At 41.4% G+C, this 20282-nt stretch overlaps 1 protein-coding gene across 4 annotated transcripts in view; it reads left to right on the top strand.

The window, feature by feature from the left end:
- The window catches only part of LOC147164594 (FERM and PDZ domain-containing protein 4-like), a 36815-nt gene extending 16598 nt beyond the window's left edge, over positions 1–20217 (top strand). For 2 of the 4 annotated variants that reach the window (XM_086091752.1, XM_086091753.1), the window contains exons 2-17: positions 5036–5152; positions 10042–10202; positions 10432–10534; positions 11119–11164; positions 11775–11879; positions 12631–12738; positions 12899–13030; positions 13385–13504; positions 13649–13785; positions 14068–14194; positions 14425–14514; positions 14630–14812; positions 14895–15027; positions 15104–16057; positions 16582–17748; positions 18597–20217. In XM_086091752.1, coding sequence (XP_085947878.1) covers positions 5036–5152; positions 10042–10202; positions 10432–10534; positions 11119–11164; positions 11775–11879; positions 12631–12738; positions 12899–13030; positions 13385–13504; positions 13649–13785; positions 14068–14194; positions 14425–14514; positions 14630–14812; positions 14895–15027; positions 15104–16057; positions 16582–17748; positions 18597–19765 — 4852 coding nt within the window. In that variant the 3' untranslated portion in view covers positions 19766–20217. Of the gene's footprint in view, positions 1–5035; positions 5153–5231; positions 5519–10041; positions 10203–10431; positions 10535–11118; positions 11165–11774; positions 11880–12630; positions 12739–12898; positions 13031–13384; positions 13505–13648; positions 13786–14067; positions 14195–14424; positions 14515–14629; positions 14813–14894; positions 15028–15103; positions 16058–16581; positions 17749–18596 lie in introns of those variants that run through there. The other 2 variants (XM_086091754.1, XM_086091755.1) reach the window with 2 other exon arrangements.
- Positions 20218–20282: the final 65 nt, after the last annotated feature.

The raw sequence follows: 20282 nt of genomic DNA, 5'->3' as shown, positions 1-20282 counted from the left end.
GTATCTTTAAAAATAAAAATATTTTATTTATTGTTATACTATTTGAAATCTGCAAATAAGATGCTTCAGGGTATCCAAAGATTATGCCAAATAATCTGTTTCATAATAAATTAATTTCAATTGGATTCTGTAAATGTTGAAATATATTTAATTACATATTGAGCATGCAGGAGATTTTTGCACACAAAGTGCTGTTTATTAACAATGTGCAAAAACATTCAAAGTCTATGAAATAATTAACATCAGCGTTTAACATGAATGAAATTTTAACACATACACTTGTTTAGTTTAATTCATTTAAGGAACAAGTCACATTTTGTCCCCTTATTTCGTTTTCCACTCAACCTATGAAAAAAAATGAATGTGTTCCTCGTATTACTACTTTAGTTACAGCCACATAATGTTGTTAAAGTTATTAAATCCCCCAATTCCAGACTAAAAACGTTAGGGCATATATATACTAAGTGTTAAGTATTCCTCAAGCTGTTTTGTGTGTGATGTTTAAGTATCTTATTTTGAAATCTATGGTTTTAATTTGGGAAGGCTGCTCCGTAGTTCTGTTTCCTGTTTCACGTCTCTGTCATTCAGCTCATGCATTTATATTTAACTTGTGCAAAACAATATTAACTTATTGATGTTCCGCCAAAACAATCTATCTGAACATACTGTAAAAGTTATTTTAAACAGTCACTTACGTCTCACGGGGAAACCAACATGACATTGCCAAAAACATGTCATCTTGATTGGACTCGGGAGATTCTTCTTCTCCAGACTCTTAGTGAGGTGGATTTCAACATTTTGTGGTCAATAGCGCCAGCTACTTTGCAGGAGGGGCAAAACAATTAGTAGGTGTCTGATTGATAAACATGCTGGCAGACTGCACTGCAAGACGTGCGGCGCCTGCGGGGTTCAATCACATTTGAGCACGTGCCACCCCGGCATGTGTTTTGTTTTGTTAGTTAATGCACTGATTTACGTATCATTTACAAATACAACTAAATCAAGGAAATAAGATAAGCAGATTAGAAATGTTTAATTCCTTATTAACACATAGCAGGTTTCAGGATATTTTCTACTCTTTCAAAATGTAGCCACAATCCTGAAAACCTATTGAAAAAGTACTATTATTTTTTGACAGATTTCAAATATTTTTCTTCTCATAAAATGAGCAAATATGAAAGATAAAAATTTTGGCACTCGAAAAGCTTGCTCTCGTGTCCACGCTTATCATTTGAGCTGCAGGAAATGTTGTTCTAAATATACACCACCGAGGCCTTCTCCCAGCAAATGTGCTGTGTGTCAAATAAATCCATGCATCTGGAAACTCACATACACCGCAAGCAAGCACACTGTTGCTTTGGGAAAGCAACCACGTTGCCTCACATGAACTCGTAGAATAGCGTGCGCCGAGGCAAAAACGCTATCTCTCATCGGCCTTCATGTATTTTGTGGCTAAACACTGCTGTGGTGCTGATGAGATATTATTCACATCTCATGGCGCCGGCACGTGCGCACATGCGACTGGGGCATGCTAGCGGACACAGGCCGCATTGACATACCCACCCATGCAGACGCGAGAGCACTGCACACATTATGCACTTATTATGGTTGCTACAATAACTAGGGAAGCATTTAGAGGGAGAGACGGGGAGGCGTTGAATAATAGATGCGAAGAGCCCTGTTACACGGAAGACAAGCTTTTGAAGTGACATAACTTACTGCCACTGCTTTCGTAGCGAAAGCCGTGTGCGGATACAAAGACGCGCGGAAGACACCAAGAAAGAAATGATTCAATTACCGGTATTAATTGTTTTGCCAACTTGTGTGAGGTAGTAGGAAGCAGTCACAAAATGCCAAATTTAGTGGGGTGTACAATTTCAAAAGACATTTTGAGGGGACGAGACAAAATCAAAACTAAGACCGAGTCTATGTGAGATTGAATCTTTGAAAAGATGAGAATGAGACAGAGTCAAGACAAATCTCGTGAGGGATATAATTAATTAAAGACCAAGGCTGAGACAATCAATACATATGATAAAAAGTCAGAAACATTTATTTGAGGACATAAAACAGTCAAGAACCAGACCAAGGTTGGTCAAGACCAAATCAAGACCAAGAATGAGCCAATGTGAGACCAAGATTTTTGAGGAGAGAGCAACAATTCAATACTGAGGCTGAGACTATGTGAGACCAAGTAAAGAGCTGACTAAGGCCAATGTAAAATCAAGTCAGGGACAAGACTTTGAGGGAATGAGACCAAGCCAAGACCTGCCTGCAACCCAGGTGTTTCAAATCATCAGCTCATAATTACGTTTTGCGGGCGCCCCTCAGCTGAGACATCAAAAACATGCAGGACTGTGGATCTCTAGGACCGAACTTGCCTACCCCTGTACTAGACCAAGGTTGGCCAAGACCAAATCAAGATCAAAACAAGATTACGGCAAACCCCCAACAAATTCAACAGTTCTCGTGAATATGTATGACAACTGGGAAAAAAACATGTTTTTCATGAAGCTAGCCAGTCATTGTGCACTCAAACACAGTTGTCCTAATTGAATTTCCAGAACATTTATTCATCCAAGGTCTTAAATATTTCTCCTCATTAAGACACATGAAAAAAAGTTTTACTGTAAGTGCTTTCTTTTTTTTTATCCGCAACTCGTCACCAAGGACATTATGGGCCCAGGTGGCATGACGTGTCGAGACCCTGTGGCCTGTTGCTCATGAATCGCCACTTGAGACAGCCACTGCCCTTCAGAGACTGAGTTTTTATTCTCTGATAAACTTTACCGAATCCATTTGAGTTTTTGCATGTGCTTTTCAGTGCATCTGATTAAAAGTTCTTTAGTGGAGAATTGGCCTTCCAGAATGTGCTGACTTTCGAGAAATAAAAGCCAATTTCATGCCTGCCATAAGAACAAGAGGCATGCTTATGTAATTAATTTGATTTGTATTTTTGTACTCAACATTGTCCAGTTCATCACGCTGGAATCGCTTCTCACTTGAGCCTTTCATCACCCGCCAAAATCCACCACTCATTTATTGCCATTATAATTGAGATATCTCGATGCAGACTATTGTTTGTTGTTGTTTTTTGTTCGCATGTCCATGTTGCCAACTGGCTGAAAGATGTAAAAATAGTACACCTTTGAGCTCATTTCAACTTGTGCTTCTGGCGACATGGAAGGACACGCAATCGTCTCCTAGTCCAAGTATTTTAAGCATATCAAATCACATCATATTTTGGGGCCTGTTTAAGGTGAATATTTTTGGGGTTTAGCTAATGAATGAATCTAATTAAAAACATCCAAGAGATAATCATAGCAAAGTTCTCTATTATAAGTTTTCTATCTAGGCTTGCAGCTAACTGAGGGCTGCCATCGTTGTTTTGGCTGTGACATATTATCATATGCATATCCTTAACATTTCCCCCATCATCACAGACTATATTTTCAAATGGAAATGGTGTTGCTCTTAAAAACGTGCATTTTTAACCGAGATGTCCAATGCCACCTTTCTGATCTAATACAGAGTACATTTCATACTGATTCGATACAATAGCTTGCACAAATACGCCTAATGTGTCAGGTAAATCTAAAAAGGGTTGTGTATTGTAAATCATAGTTCCATAAAGAATATGAGAATTCCTGTATGTTTATTAACATTATTATTATTATTGGTATCATCATCATCACCTTCATCATTATTTATTTGTTTGTTTATTTATTCATTCATTTTAAATCGGAAGTTAAGGTAGTGGAGAACCTTTCAGTTTTTGACTCAAATTGAACTTGCCATTAAATATAAATGCCACAATAATTTGCAACCATTCATTTACAATTTAAAGCAAATTAGACCAATGATAGATAATAATAGATATAATTTATACATACAATATTTTTTAAATATTTTTTTTCTACTAAATATTTTGAGTTCATCATGGCTTTTTTTTTTATTGCAATATTGCTCTATATCTACAATGCACTTTAAATGTTCATTTGTTTCGGAAACCTTAACTAAATAAATCTCAATCTTTATTATTACACCAAGTTAAACTTGTGCAGCTATTTGTTGAAGCATGTATGTAATTACTTACTTCATGTTCACTATCTTTCTCCATATTTCATTTGTTGCCATATTTTATTCATTCGAACAACTTAAACAGTAACAATGCTCAGCACCCGTTAAAGCTCCATTTTCTCCCCCTGCCTTCTTTTAGTGCCAGAGACGTCTGTCCTTGCCTCAGAGGCAGCACCTGACACTGTGCTCTCCTTGTGTCTCATATTCCGTGTTGTGATTTAACCTGAGGTGTTTCAAAAGGTTTGTTGTTGATTCCATAAATCCTTACTGTTTTTTTTGCACAAACAGCTGCATCTTGGCTGCTTGCGGAGCTGAACTAGCTCCAAACACGCCGTCGTTCACACTCTGCCATAATGACATTGCATGGAGTCAGACTGACTGAGTAAGGATGGAGCGTGTGGCATGCTGCTGTGCATACACATCACGCATCTCCCGAGGCGGGATGGAAACTAGTTCCCGACAACCTTGTATCATTTAGACACGTCTCACGAGAGATACTTTCTAATGTTTTATTATCATTGCGCATTATTATCTCAAATGACTGAAATATCAAAAAGTATTGATAGTTTGATGATCTGGTAACGGAGATATTGCTATTCCAGCAGTGATCCGCACGTCACTGCTTTCCAGACTCCAAGACATTGGTCTTATGTAAAAAAGAATGTCATTTTGTGCATGCCAGCCCTCTGACTGACTGATGATCCAGTCCAACCTACTTTTCTCCTTAAATCGCCTGGGATAGGATACAGAGTGCGCTTAACAGGATAAGAATAATAAAAAAATTACGGATGGATAGATAAGAAATGTCATGTCTGAAAGTCTCAAAGGAAAACCATTCAAAATCAAACCTTGTCTACGTAAGCCTCTGGGTCCGAGTTAAAATTCCGCCTATAGGCCACGTCTCTCGTTTTTTCCCAAACGCTACTTGAGCCCTCTCTCCTTCTATCATCCGCAGCCACAGGACCAAGTCGTCAGGCTGGCCGCCCCCTTCGGGGACGTGGAGTACCTCGCAGGGACCCCCCAATGGCTGGGACACGGGCACCAATAGAGAGGGGCGTGACTGCTACATCAAGTGAGTGTTTTAAAGGAGCTCCGACCAACCCCCAGATGTTTCAGACCACTTGGCAAAAGCTATGATTATTTCAGCAGCGTCACTGCCTCCACGGCATCTCCATCTGTGCATTCGGAATACTGATTCGCTTTTCCTTACCCTGCTGTGCACTCCCTCTCTTTCTTTCTTTTTCTCCATGCCCTGCACACCACACTCTCCCTCTCGCACACCCACCACACTCTCTGCACGCAGTCTCCCATATGCAGAAGAGGACTTTTTATTTAAAAAATTTTTTTTAAATAAATTCACCTGTGTGGGAATTTGCTTTTGCACTGCTACTTGGCTCGTTCATCAGAGGATTCCAGCTTAATTAACTGACACATAAAGGTAACTGTGTTGTGGATGTCCTTTACAAATGTTAAAGTGTTCTTCTATAGATTGGACTTGTGACGACATACTGTATTGCATACTTCTTTCGATTTTCTTAACAGATCAACTGATTTTATTGTGTGAATCGTACATTTCTCGTCAATGCGTTGATCTTCCATTCGCCTCTCTGCTTTTGTGTATTTACGTGATGCACCATAGAGGAGGTGAAGCCTCGTCACACAAGGGTTGTAGCCCCGGCGTGCGTGATGTGGAGAGGTGTTATATAAGAAGCGAGAGTGCTGGATGCAGTCAGAGAGTGCATCTTGCATGAGGCAGATTCACGGAGGCTGTTTTGGCATCAGACCTGGGTCGTCAAAATTTGTGAGAGACTCATGAATAACCAAATGTCCGCTTGTGTGTCTGTCACCGGCCATCTGAGCGTGACGAGGCCGCCGGGGCACAATGCGAGTCGGGAGCATTCCTTAAAGGAACGTGTCTGCGTGACAGCGGGCACATAAATAAACCAGTGGCTATTTAATATTAACAGTACGACACACAGTATTAAAAGGATGTGATGCAGTCCAGGGAGTGATTCAGGAATAGTGTTGAACATCCTCAGGAAAACGATTGGACAAAGACTTCTTGATTAAGTACTGCTGAATGTAATGAATGCAAGGATGTCACGTCTCAATGAGAAAGTGCATATCGAGTCAGTACTGTGGTTTTTAAATGAAAGAATGGCAATAAAACGAGCGCATCGATGACATATTCTTAAAAATACAATCCACTCTATCCTCACCCTTTGCCATTGAGTCGTGTCAAAGCAGGTTTGCAACAGTAATGAGGCACGGAGAAGAACTGTAATTCTCCTCCTCCAAAATACGCTTAAAATGTCCAGTAGCCTGTTTTGAGGCATAGCTAATAGCAAAGGTTTTTCTAAGATCTTTATATTGCAGATGAAGTGGGTGTCTTACGCAAAATGGTACTGTTGCAAACGCATTATTGCACTGCACTTTCCAACTATCTGGGTGATGCCAAGGAGACAAAGTTAAAGGGATACAAAATGTTGAGGTAAAGAAAATATAAAATAACAAAATTGTAGTAACTGGAAAATGATAGTGGTTTCAGAGATGCAACGCACGCTTTAACTGCATCACGTGCCTCTCCCTCTCCACTTCCTCTATTACCTCTCTACCCATCTCGCTACCTGTTTAAGAAGTGTTGTGGGGGTGAAGCCAGCTTTAAGGTTGAATGGGGGTGCAGAACTCCAGGATGAAAAATATCGAGAGCGCAGGGTGGAGCGAGTGTGTGGGGTTGCATACATTTCTAAAACAGAAGAAAAAAGAAAAATAGATATTAGTATAGTATAGCAGTAAAAGTATTAGAAGAAGCACTAGTAAGGAAATAGTATATTAGATTAATTGAGAATTAATTCAGAGAGTTGTATATGGAACTCGTTATTTTGAAGCAATTGAGGCTTAATGGAGTGTACAACTTGGGTGCAACCAACAGAGGCACTGTTGATTCAGTCCCAATTTTTTTTGCTAGCATGACAAAGCTAACAAACTATATGATAGCATGCAAAAATGTGAGTGTCACAGAACAGCCCACTTCAGAAAAAAAATCTGTTGTTCTTAAATAGGAAGTCAACCTAAAAATGTTCTTAAACCCACCCGTTTTTATCCATCTCAGGGGGCGGACATTTTGCCACATGCTGTTGACGGCAACTGAAAATGACATCACAGTGCCTAAGGGATGAGGTTGCGACCGTCACGGCTCACCTGTATGACTTTGGTCATGTGACGTTCGCAAGCTGAGCCCTTAGGCACTGTGATGTCACTTTAAGTTGACAGGAAGTGGTAGGCAGTAGCTACAAGGTAAAATGGCCACCTCCTGAGATGGATACAATATGAAATATTCAACAAATGCAATATTAATCAGACTACCTTAATTAGACTAGTGGGGGTGCATACAACGACTTGACTTCCCCTTTAAAGAGTCACAGATTAGCTGCATTTGAAATGTGTGTGTAAATGGACAGTGATGCAAAATGTCACAGACTTGTTTGGTACTTTTGCATTGCCACACATAAGCAGTACCAGTGTCCCTAAAATTTAGGGCCTAAAGGATTAAAAAAGGAGACTTGCATGATGGTGGAGGAGACCATGGAAGTCTACCCATACTGAATACATTAAAGATTCTGGCAAAAGCATTTTGTTCTTAAATGTTGACAAATTTCGTTTTCAAACAAATAGCAAAGGAACATGAGTCATTGTTGAAGTGAAAAATTAAGAAGCAGGTGTGAGCAGAGAAAGAAGATAAACACTGCTCTGTCCTTTCCAAAATAAAGTAAATTGTTCCTGTGGAACAACTGTTGTCGGCATGCTGCCGCGGTTGTCTGGTTTTGGGGCACAGTCCATTAAACAAAATGAAATCCAAATGCAAAAACAAAAAACAACTGCAAATGTTGTCTGTGCATCTTTCTCTATGTGCCTTACTAAAAATCATTGTGAAGCTATGCTAGCTGCTAATGTGCATAATTAGGGGCCGTCATATAATACATGGCTGTCTGCACAATGGGAAAGAAGCCATGTTAAGCAGGTGGCCGACAATGACGAAGAGAGAGTACAGGTCCATATGGTTTTGACAATCTGGTGAGTTCCTCATTTGAAAGGTTAAAAAGAACAATGAATAATATGTGTATATGGCCAGCAAAATATAACAAGATTGAACAATATTTAAAAAAAAATAAATGCAAGCAAGAAAAGGCCCTCACTGTCCCATGCCCATCAGTGACAGGTGTGAATTAAAAGGTGCGCCAGATGGACTTGATGAATAGAGTTGGGAGTTAATCAGAGCATCAAGAGTGGAGTTATTGCATCATCATCATCATTTCAGGATGGGGGGGCCTTCATGACATACAGTGTACAGAGGTGACTGATCGAGCTCTGACCTGGTGCATCTGAGTTTTGTGGCGGATCATTCAAATAGCACAACCCACCTGTTGAGTACATGGTTCAAATTTGGTCACAATTGGACAAAATGTCAAGGATAAGTTAGTTGTTGAAGGCAAGGAATTGGACAAAATGACTTTAAAGTGACCCCATCGAACCAAATGGCAGACATCAGCGCACACAAAGTATAAGATGGCCACTGTAAAGTAGGCACTTGGAGATCGCCTTCCACCCCAAATTTGGCACATTTTTTTGTTTGAAAAAGACCTAAAATTAGTAATATTTATTTAGCCTATGAATAATAATCACAATGGAATAAAAGCTATTTCAAGAGGCCCCCATAACGCATGTTCCAGCCCAAATAATAGTTGTCTAAAACAGTGTGCTAATGGAAGATAATACATACATTTCCAAGTTGCATAATACCAGAATGCTATATTTGACCACCCAGCATTACATAAAACACAAAGCACCCCCCCCCACCCCCCTTCAATGGAGATTAAATAGTGAACAATTGTAGAATTTTTTAAAATTATAAACAAAAAAATACCGTTCTGAATCTTTGACTTTGATATCAATATACTCAGAGCACCATACAGACGGAGAGTGCTTACTTGAAACGCTCCTCTGAAACTATTTTATCAAGACGTGCATAAGTAAGAATGAAATATTTTTCTTATCCAGAAATTGACAAGTCACTCCACTGGAGCATTGTGCTGCACTTTTCCCCTTCTTTCTTGTTTTTGGCAACTGACAGATTTTGCTGTCTTTGTTTCGTGACCACTTAATTGTTAGCAATTATTGTTGAATAGCACATGTGTCAAGAATAAATGCGAATTACACACTGTCTGCATGGTCCAAGGCTTTAATTAACCAACATTGCTGGCAAGATTCTGCTTGTGATTCTGTGCTGAAAAAACTCTTCGGAAGGTTACGGTTGGAAAATACAAAATAATTTGCGTTTAGTTACAAATGCTGAAATTGTCATTGAACAAGCAGCCCCTCGGTTTTTACCAACCCATTACAAAGTATGTACTTTAATTCCAAATATAACCCAAAGATTTTTCTAATAATACGTGCAGCTTCATTAGTCTAAACATGGTATTCTCATTATTATTGCATTTGTGGAATATGAATTAAAATCCTCTAATTTTTACCCATATCAGGGGGCGGCCATTTGCTGTTGACTGAAAATGTCAATGACATCACAGTTGCTCAGGTACTGACCAATCACAGGTCACCTGTTTTCTGAGTTTGGTCATGTGTTGTTGACAAGCTGGGCCATGGTTGTTATCTGAGCCCTGAGCAACTGTGATGTCCTTTTCAGCGGACAGCACGTAGCAAAATGGCCGCCCGCTGGGATGGATAAAAACAGAAGGATTTTGTTGCTTAATTTGTATTCCACAAACTCAATATTATTCAGAATGCTGTGTTTAGACTAGTTGACGTGCATACAACATATTTTTGTAAAGAAAATTACGTGATTGACTTCATCTTTGAAGTTTGAATTATCAATATTTGAACAAAATAACTAGTTCACAGTCAAAGTAATTTAACATAATGCCAAGACTCCTCTCATTTTCACAGCCAATTCAGCCAAAGCATCTCCCTTGAAGAGGTTCGCCTAGATGGAGACAAGTTTGTGCCACCAGCATCCCGGAAGGTGGAGATGAGACGAGACCCGGTGCTTGGCTTTGGCTTTGTGGCAGGCAGTGAGAAACCTGTGGTGGTCCGCTCGGTCACACCAGGTAAAAAGTGACTCAGCTTTTACTATAACAGTGACTCATCCAATTATCAACACTTTAGCCCCGGAGGACGGCAAATATTCCATAAAAGTAGGAACGACAAATCCATGGCCGGGTTAGCTTACATAAATGATTCAAAAATGTAATCAAGACTCAATGAGCAAGCGCTCATTGGTCATGACACCAAAAAAAATGATGCCTGATTTGTATTATTGTTTGTGTGTGTGAACAGGGGGTCCGTCAGAAAGCAAGCTGATCCCAGGGGACGAGATCATCATGATTAATGATGAGCCAGTCAGTACCGCAGCCAGGGAGAGGGTTATTGACCTTGTCAGGTAGGACAACACACGAAGACACTTTTACTCATCTGCCTAACACTGTGAGGCAGTTCTCATGCATTTTCATGCAAACTATCAAAACCTTCAAATCAGCTTACTGCGCAGTAGTAACACGTTGGCCAACATGCCTGTAAGCAGTCTGTAAAAGCTATGACTCTAAAATTCCACTATTATGTGCAAAGTTTTTTTTTTTTTTTTTAAATAAGTTAGTTCTATTTTCATTTAGGGAAAAAGGTTTCAAAATATTTAGGTTGACTCTCATTCTAGAAGGAATCCCCTTTGACCCTGGTATCGTTGACTGACTGGTAACAGGTGATCACTAGAATGATGACAATGATGACGATTCAAAATAAGAACTCTGCTCTGAAGATTTTGGGCAGATGGGCAGAAAGATTGGCCAAGAAATCCAAATCTTGAATGTGAGCATGTGGCCACACAGTACAACGTGTGACATTAATGGAATTCATTTTGGGGAAAAGCACCCAATGTTGCTTTGGTTGTTTTAAAAAATCAAAACTACGAAAATATTTTTCAGTCCTTTTGACTCGAAGCATACGGATGTGCTTTGCTTTATTTTACAGGAGCTGCAAGGAGTCCATATTGTTGACTGTTGTTCAGCCATACCCGGTGAGTGTCTTCCAGTTAGATGTTCATTTGTGGAGGAATGATATGAAAATATATCACCCAGAACCATCCGCCAAATGTGCTGCCAATGCATCAGCTGTCAGTATTTTCATGTTGCAACGTCTTGTAAGACTTCACATTAACTCAATGACAAGTTAACACTTCCCAGCCACCAAGCACCAGATGGTGACCAAAACTGAGCCAAATGTCCGTCAGTTTTATTTGGACAGATTTTCCATCAAGATAAGCTCAAATCATTGGAATATTGTAATTCTCTCCATTAATGAAGCATTAGTCACTAGTCAGTGGCTTATATGATAAAACAATATCTTGGCTTCAATGAGCAATTAAATTTATAGAAAGATTTGAATTGCAGCAAGGAGAGGTTTTGTGTTGAGTTTCGTAATACTCGAGAGGACCAAGCAGCTCTTCCATTCCGGTCTGTAATTACTTCCATTTACCAGACGTTTCTTTGCAGCCTCAATGGCACACTTGATGGTGAGCGGGCTTATTATGTTTCAAAGGAGGATACATTTTGAGTGTGGGTAAAGATGGGGAAACGTGTATTTGGATGTCCTTTAAAAACTCCTTTTTTCTTCTTTCCCTCCCAAAGTCACCCAAGTCGGCATTCATCAGCGCAGCCAAAAAGGCCAAGTTAAAGACAAATCCTGTTAAAGTCCGCTTTGCAGAAGAAGTCATCATCAACGGCCAGGTTCCTGTAAGTCGCACACGTTTTTGTGTTCTCAAAGCTGACACAGAGGAGATAAGCCAATATTAGTTTTCATCACTCCGGAATAGAAAGCGTGTAGGCGTGACTGACAGATGGAGGCACATGTTCTCACAAAGCACTTTACTGGTTTGTAAAATGTGTCACAAGAAGTGTGGTAACTGAGGGAACTGATTTTGAAAAGGCTGATACATCGCTCTACTTTGCATTAACCCTTGGACTTCAGACGGCTAAATAGAAATGTGAATCTGTAGTGCTGAGTCAGAAAGTGTTACTTGGAACCTGCAAACAGGAGGCTGACCTTAAAACAGACTACTTGGGCCAAGCAATGAATTTAAGGTCCACTAAAAAGTCCACTAAACTGTACATACTCTATTTCCATCTGAGGCGTAAGGAATGCCAACAATGCAATAATACATCACAATATGGCTCACACAGCATCAATGCTCAGTGGGTTTAACAGTAAATAGGTGACTTGCCGCTCCTAATTACCTGCTTAGGACTTCAAATAGTGTGTGTTCAGTTTGCAAAAGGCTATCTTGTTAGGAGGTTAAGTTGCTCATTATCCCTCGGCTAAATGCAAAATGATAAACAGGCGAGCTGTTTCCGGTCTTTATCCTTATGACCCATGTCTCCACACCACAGTAAAAAAACAAAACAAAAGCAGAAACAAATTTAAAACAGCTTCTCTGTTCTTCTGTATTTTCCTCTGATGAATCTTTTGTTTTCATTCATCTCTCAGGAAACTGTGAAGGACAACTCACTTCTTTTTATGCCAAATGTTCTCAAGGTCTACCTGGAGAATGGCCAGACTAAATCGTTTAAATTTGACAGCAACACATCTATTAAGGTAGGTGGCAACTCTATGTAATGTAGTTGTATGATCTGAACCGACTTAATATGCATAAATCCGCTTTATCCTTACTAGGGTTGCTTGGAAAGTAAAACTGTTCTCTGTGGCCTTATGGGTTGTCAGCGTATCAGTTAAAATCTGAACTGTATTTGAACAGGATGTCATCTTGACACTGCAAGAGAAGCTGTCCATTAAGAGCATCGAACACTTCTCTTTAATTCTGGAACATAGAGCTGAAGGATCGGCCAGCAAACTCATGCTCTTGCATGAGCAAGAAATGCTATCTCAGGTGAGACAACACACTTCACTAGTGTCTTAAATTCAATAGGGTTGTTTTTACATGGGATGACTCTAGAACAGAGGTGGGCCTCGAGGGCCGGAGTCCTGCAGGTTTTGCATGGTGCCCTTCTCCAACACAGCCGATATATGATCAGCTCATCAGCAAGCTCCGCATAAGCCTGATAATGATCCTGTTGATTGGAATTAGCTTGTGTTGGAAATGAGAAACCTCCAAAATATTTTTCTCAGATATTTTGAACTGGGATATTCAACTTTAAAGGTTTCATTATAATTTGATGAAATGGGATATTGTGTGTGAATTTTGACTTAATGTGACGCTGTTTATTTTGGACTAACACTTTAGGTTACAAAAAGGCCAGGATCACACAAGATGAAGTGTTTTTTTCGCATCACTTTTGTCCCAAAGGACCCGTTAGAGCTGCTTAGGAGAGATGCAATAGCATTTGAATACCTCTACGTCCAGGTGAGCGGATCAATATTATAGACATTATGGGTACATATCGCCAAGCCTAATTAGATGCATGTTTATGGGTAGAGTTGTGGCCTTGTAATCATTCGTTCAGTCAGTAACGTAACCTCTTGTCCTCTCTCTCTGTTACGTCTCAAGAGCTGTAATGATGTGGTGCTGGAGCGATTTGGGTCAGAGCTGAAATATGACACTGCCCTACGTCTGGCCGCCCTGCAAATGTACATTCTAACCATCAGTACCAAGCAGTCGCAGAAAGTGTCTCTCAAGTATATAGAGTAAGTTGACAGGATTTCACTTTGCGTAATATGGGGCCAAAATCGTAAGGGGGAATCTACAAAGTATAGAGCCATTTGATTATTTACATTTTGTTATTCTTTTCCAAGTACTGTAATAATATAGTGCTCGAAAACTGCCGTTTTCCATTGCATGGCATCTTCTAGCTCAATTCACCTCAATTAATACTACAGTACAGGAGAGAGAGAGAGAGAGAGAACTGTACTGTTCTTCTCTCACAATTGATTGACCTTTTGTAATGTTCATGAAATGTACATCCACAGGAAAGAGTGGGGGCTGGCCTTGTTCCTGCCTCCTGCGGTGCTGTCCAGCATGAAAGAGAAGAACATCAAAAAAGCGCTCACTCACATCCTCAAAACAAACCAGAATCTGGTTCCACCTGGTAAAAAGGTAAAGGCAAAAAACTCGTATTCATCTCTATCCTTCCCTTTACCTTCTGTTTCTAAAAAAAACGAACAAAAAAACACTGCTACGAGTAACCTATATTTCCACCTGCTAGAGTTTCCTCTAACACATCTGAAACAAAACATTTTAGTCTTACTACAATACACAAGAGATTGCTGAGAAATTGTCATACAGTATGAATCATTTCTAACTTGATCTAATGTTGCACATTGCAGCTGACTGCCTTGCAGGCTAAGGTCCATTATCTGAAGTATCTCAGTGACTTGAGACTTTATGGAGGTCGGGTGTTTAAGTCTACACTTATTGTAAGTGAAACCATCCTTTATATCAGACTACTTTTAACGATAGGCACGTGGTATGAAAACATTAAACCTACCGCACAGTATGGGGAAGTGATAGTTGTGCTGACTCTTTTTACAGCAAGGCGAGAAGCACACTGAAGTGACTTTGCTGGTTGGGCCCAGATATGGCATCAGCCATGTGATTAACACCAAAACCAACCTGGTGGCACTTCTCGCTGACTTCAGCCATGTCAATCGTATCGAGATGTACGCGGAAGATGAAAACAAAGTTCGAGTGGAGCTACATGTCCTGGATGTTAAGGTTTTTTTCTATAGGTTTACCCCGGCATAAATTCGTTCAAAATGACATATTTAGTTAGTTTACCTTTCTGCCTCTTTCGCAGCCCATCACTCTCTTAATGGAGTCTGTTGATGCAATGAATTTGGCCTGTCTGACTGCTGGATACTACAGATTACTGGTGGATTCTCGGCGTTCCATCTTTAATGTGGCCAAGAACACAGACAGTATGGATATAAGTATGACCGCAATGGCTATAAGAGAACATCTCGCCGCATTCCATCGATTGATCTTCATTTGTGCTCCACTTTGTAGGTCACACAGCAAGGATCAAGCAGAACTACCAGGCCATCGAGTGTACATACAGCACACCCCAAAAGGGATATGAAGACAGAAACAACCAGAGGTGCAGCCAGGATTTCTCAGACCAGGAGTGTGAATACCTCGACCATGGCAGATGCGAAGGCCAACCCTTCTACATGGCTGAGATCCACCAGGCTCAGCATTCAATACATATGGTTGAAAGGGCGGAGTTCTGCAGGGTACCGCCCACCCAAACCTACCTTAATGTCCCGAGAACCAAAGGCCAAGAACCCTGTCGGAGTGCAAAGGTGTCTTTCATTTTTGGAGATCCTCCCTTAGACACCGTAAACCCCCAAAACCTGGGCTACCAGAGACTGATGGATGACAGCTCAGAGATTATAGACAATCAGAGTCCAATGTACAGGCGTCTTGAGGAGGACTACAAGATGATGGATGCCCTAGAAGATGGCGACGGGTATCAGTATTCCACCAAAATGTTTGAGGAGCCGCTGCTACATGATATCTGCTATGCAGAAACAACGGATGACGCAGAAGACGAGGATGACATCAGCTGCGAAGAGGACATGATGATAAGTGACATTGACAAGCCGACATTGCTCTCCCTCTCGGGGTCCAGTGACGACATCATTGACTTGACCTCCCTCCCTCCGCCCCCGGAGGGTAACGACGAGGAGGATAATGACGTGCTGCTGCACTCTTTAAACCTGGCCATTGCTGCACCTCCTCCTGGCTTCAGGGACAGCTCCGATGAGGAGGAGCAGCAGGAGGCTGGCAGTCTGGCCCAGGGGGGGTGCAATGATATCCCGGTGTCCCTTATAGATTCGGTGCCAGGCCACAGAGCTCAGAACCAGGGGGAGCCCCTCGATGACGCTGTCGTGTCCACCTTGCAGGCACTCGAGGCCCTTGCTGCATCTGAGGAACCCGCACAGTCTGAGACCAGCACAGGTTCCCCTTTTACTATTGTAACATTCATTCATTAACATCACAAATACTCCAGCCATTGACTTTCATTTGTCGCTGTTTATTTTTTTCCAATAAAACCCATTTTGTTCTATATTCCCATTGGTGTGTTTCTTCATTCACGTTCATTTTCATTACCAAGATGTTTATATGTGGAGATTTGTTTTTATTTTGTGGTCTGTTTTATTTGTTGTTATTTGTACTACTATGCACGTACTACCGAATAAAAATCGTAAATAAACATCTGTCAAGCTTTTCAGCTGGCCACTTTGATTAAAATCTTTCACATTTTGTAAGATTTATTGTTCAAAATAAATTACCTCAGTATTACCTCAAAGTAGGCCCCCGTTTTACAAAAATAAATAATGCGTGTATTGTTATAATAAATTTATTTTTTTCATACATTCTCTCATACCCTCATACCCTTTCACTCATTCTGCGATACGATCGTTTCTGAAATGCCTACAATGAATGCGCTAATGACGTTTTTGTCTTTCTGTGGCATACAGGTGTAGAAATATCACGAGCGTTTAGTCCAGAGTCTTCAGATTCTGGCAATGAGACAAACTCATCCGAGATGACGGAAAGTTCCGAACTGGCCACCGCCCAGAGACAATCAGACCATCACTTAAGGATGCATATAGCTGTAACGGACGGTTATCACGCCACGAATGACGAAAAGACTGAGGGACTTGGCGAAGGTGTAGCTAGGAATGTACAGGAGCATCAGGGTGAGGAGCTGAAATCCGCGGCAACGGCCTCCTCCCAGCTTTTCCACTCTGACGGTGGTGAGATGGAGCCAGAGACAATGGAAATAAAATCAGTCAGTGAATACTTCACAAAGATGCATGTTGGCTCACTTATGAACAGGCACAAGAGAAAACAAGGAGACCTAGAGAACAGAAATCAACGAGACATCTGCGACCCCTCAGAAAGATTGCACGTGACTTCCCAAGAGCTAGCCAAAGAAGAGCCCCTGCATCTTGTTGGAAAGTATAATACCTTCACAGTGAGAGATTCCTATTATGTCAATCAGCTTGATCTAGGTCGAACTCCCCTCAAAGACCGTCATAAAAAATGGCTGCACAGAACGCCAGGAAACAAAATGGAGGAAGCTCTCTCTCCAGAATATGTGAATGAGTCACAGGCCTCCCACACAGACAGGTTGACAGTGAAGGGAGGGAAACAGGACTCTGATGAAAGAACCCAACCGTTAAATGCCCAACTCCGCTCTCCCTCCAAAGGACCGGAGGGGGTTGACGCTTCACGGGATGGGGAGCAGCAGATTAAGACGACGTCATCAGAGCAAGATGTCACAAGGCTATACGAATACCACTTGAGCAAGCGCATGTCATCTTTGCAAAGTGAGGGGGCTCATTCTCTCCAAAGTTCACAATGCTCCTCTATTGATGCCGGATGTAGCACGGGTAGCAGCAGCTGTGTCACTCCAATGGACTCTCCCCTTTGTGTCACGGACAACACGCACGTGCTGACCGAGTCCTCGCTGAAGGGTTTGAGTTATGTAACTTGTGTTGAGGACAAGGCCTATGTCCCCCAGGGCCAAAATAAGGAGCCCACGCAACTACGGAAGACCCAGGCAACGACCAGTGCAGACTCTGGGTTTGGAAACAGCCGGGACAGTGGTCACAGATTATCAAAGATAAAAGAAACCACAGGTAAAACTAAGTTATGTCATGCCGCTAACTCACTTCTACCACTTGAAATACATATGCATTATACAAGAATCTCAAATAAATTACAAACACATAAGATGGACGTTTTTACATAACTGACAGATATTTTCAAAAAGTGTTTTGAAAGATGCTGGGGGTCAAGGCCTTAGTTTGCAACAGTCTGGGTCTTGGGTTCTGATACACAAGCAAGCGTTTTGATGTTACGAACGGTGCACAATGAAATAATTTCCATACCTGCGTATAAGGAAAGCCGTTTATTCGATGTCCTTGACATCCAGTTTAAGGTACATGTTCTAATCTAATATACTCCTTGGGTTCTATTTTAGTAAACTGGGGGCGTACATGCGCTCGGTGTAAAAACAGGCGCATCCAAATTTCCGTGTCTAATCTAGTCTATTCTTCCTTGTTTGGGGCAGTGTCGTTTTACTTACTGATTTACTTGCTTGATGCTTGTTGGAGAACTCTAAAGTAATGTGTGCACTTTGCAGAGCCAAATTCAAATAGCATATTAGTTTTACGCCTTTGGCATGTCATCTCAGAGCAAAATTCCCTGCTCAATTTGGCACTAATTTTTTTGTACATCTTAGCCTCAGTGTTTTTTTTTATCAATTATTTACTGTAATTTTTACATTACAACACTATTGCTTTTAATGCTATTATTGATAGTGTACAGTTTTCTGAACCTCCTTTATAGTGTTGCCGTTTCCACCCAGTAAAGTAAAAATGTGCTTATTGTTTCAGCCGCACCTTCAAGAAAAACAAATATTCAAAACTGAAATTGTCAGGTGGATGCTTAACGGTTCTCTGTTTTCCTCCTCCCCCTAGTGTAGCCTGCGCACAGCAGAGGACACTTGGAGAAGAGACATCTTTAGCGCTCTATCATGAGACCAGCAACTCCACCACAGTCATGTCACCATTGTTATTAGCAAGCTGCACAGAGCCCAGTGGGCTAAAATGGGCCAGACCTGAGTCCAGCCCACATGCCCTGCCTTCCCCTTCAAGCGGATCCTCATGTGACCTTCTCAAAGGCAGCCTCAGGAAGCCACGCAGGGTTCCGATGCGCAGGAGAAGCTGGAGCACCATAATGCCAGGCTCCCGGAGCTTTGAGGCATTATTAGAGAGGACCAAAGCCACATTCACAGGGAAGAGCGCTGGTCAGAAATTAGAGTCACAACATCGCTCGAAAGCTCAGCGCATACTGTACGCCAAAACTGTCACCAAAAGTTTGTCACATGGTTCGGTCACCTTAAATTCAGCATGCGGACGGCTGCCGCAGTCAGCAGCAGCACGGCTGGATGCAGGTGTGTTAAGATGTCGCAGGCCGGTCAGTTGCTGCTTCACCTGGAATCAGAAGAACACTGAGCATGATGAGAGGAAGCCCTCCCAGCTCAGGTTCTCTGTCGTCTTGACTGGTGGTAAGAAAGCAGGCGATACAGCCGAGCAGAGCAACATAGCCAAAATGAGGCTGGAGGAGAGGTTGGCTCATGTAAATTCAATGAAGGGAAAAACCTACAGCCTCCGTACAGGGTTTGCGCTTGCACGGACGGATGCCTTCGAGATGGTTAGCTTGCTACGTTCCGGTCACACGTCCAGAGGTAAGAACACGGATGCCGGCGACGCTGACACAGAGACCTTGTCTCAGCTGCTCATCACGCAGGCTAAAGCGCTGAGCGGCGCCTGCGCCCAGATGGCCGCGGAGTACGGCAGCCCGGAGGAGTTGCTGCTCACGCTGACGCACAGCTTCCATACACTCTGCTGCCTCACGCAGGCCTGCATGTCCCTCGAGGAAGGCCTGCGCAGCGACACGGAGCGGCGGCAGTTGGTAGCCAAGGTGGATGAGGTGCTCATCAACTACGTGTGTCTGCTGAAAGCTGCCGAGACGTCATTGGTCAGCTCCCCTGATGACCCAAGTGTAAAGGCACTGACGCATCACTCTGACAACATGTCTGCCATCATAGACACACTAATCCACTTAATGACAACACTGTGCAACAAATAACGTATCCCAACTATTGATTTTGAAGCCATAACATAAGAGACATGGGTATAACTACCAATGTGAACTGCTGTGAGAGAGAAAAAAAAATGCCTTGTGTACACTATATTTTAGTAAACAATGTAGAAATATTTGAATCACAGAATTTTAAAAATATTTAAGCCTTCTAAGATAATGCATACAGACCTCCACCCAAGTATTTAATAGTATATTATAAGAAGTATTTAAATTATATATCGGTTGTATCAAAGACTTCTCAGAGTATGTTGTTTTGTAAAAAGTAAAAATATCTAATATGTTGGAGAAATACTATGTACAGCTGTAGACCAATAATTGCACATGAAACGATTAAATTAAAACAATGCACTTTTTCATTGGCTGGGTGATTACATGGACACTGTGTACACTTCCCTGTCATTTTTTTGGTCAACATCATTAAAACTTTAAAATACCTCAAATAAGTTTACAATGTTTACTTTTGTGTATGACTAAATCACACTTTGCCGTGTAATACTTCATT

This window comes from Leptonotus elevatus, chromosome 12 (genome assembly GCF_054856555.1).
Source record: "Leptonotus elevatus isolate MCC_2025b chromosome 12, RoL_Lele_1.0, whole genome shotgun sequence".
Lineage (NCBI taxonomy): Eukaryota > Metazoa > Chordata > Actinopteri > Syngnathiformes > Syngnathidae > Leptonotus > Leptonotus elevatus.
Note: the sequence above shows the minus strand (reverse complement) of the source record. Positions and strands in the feature narration are given on the sequence as shown.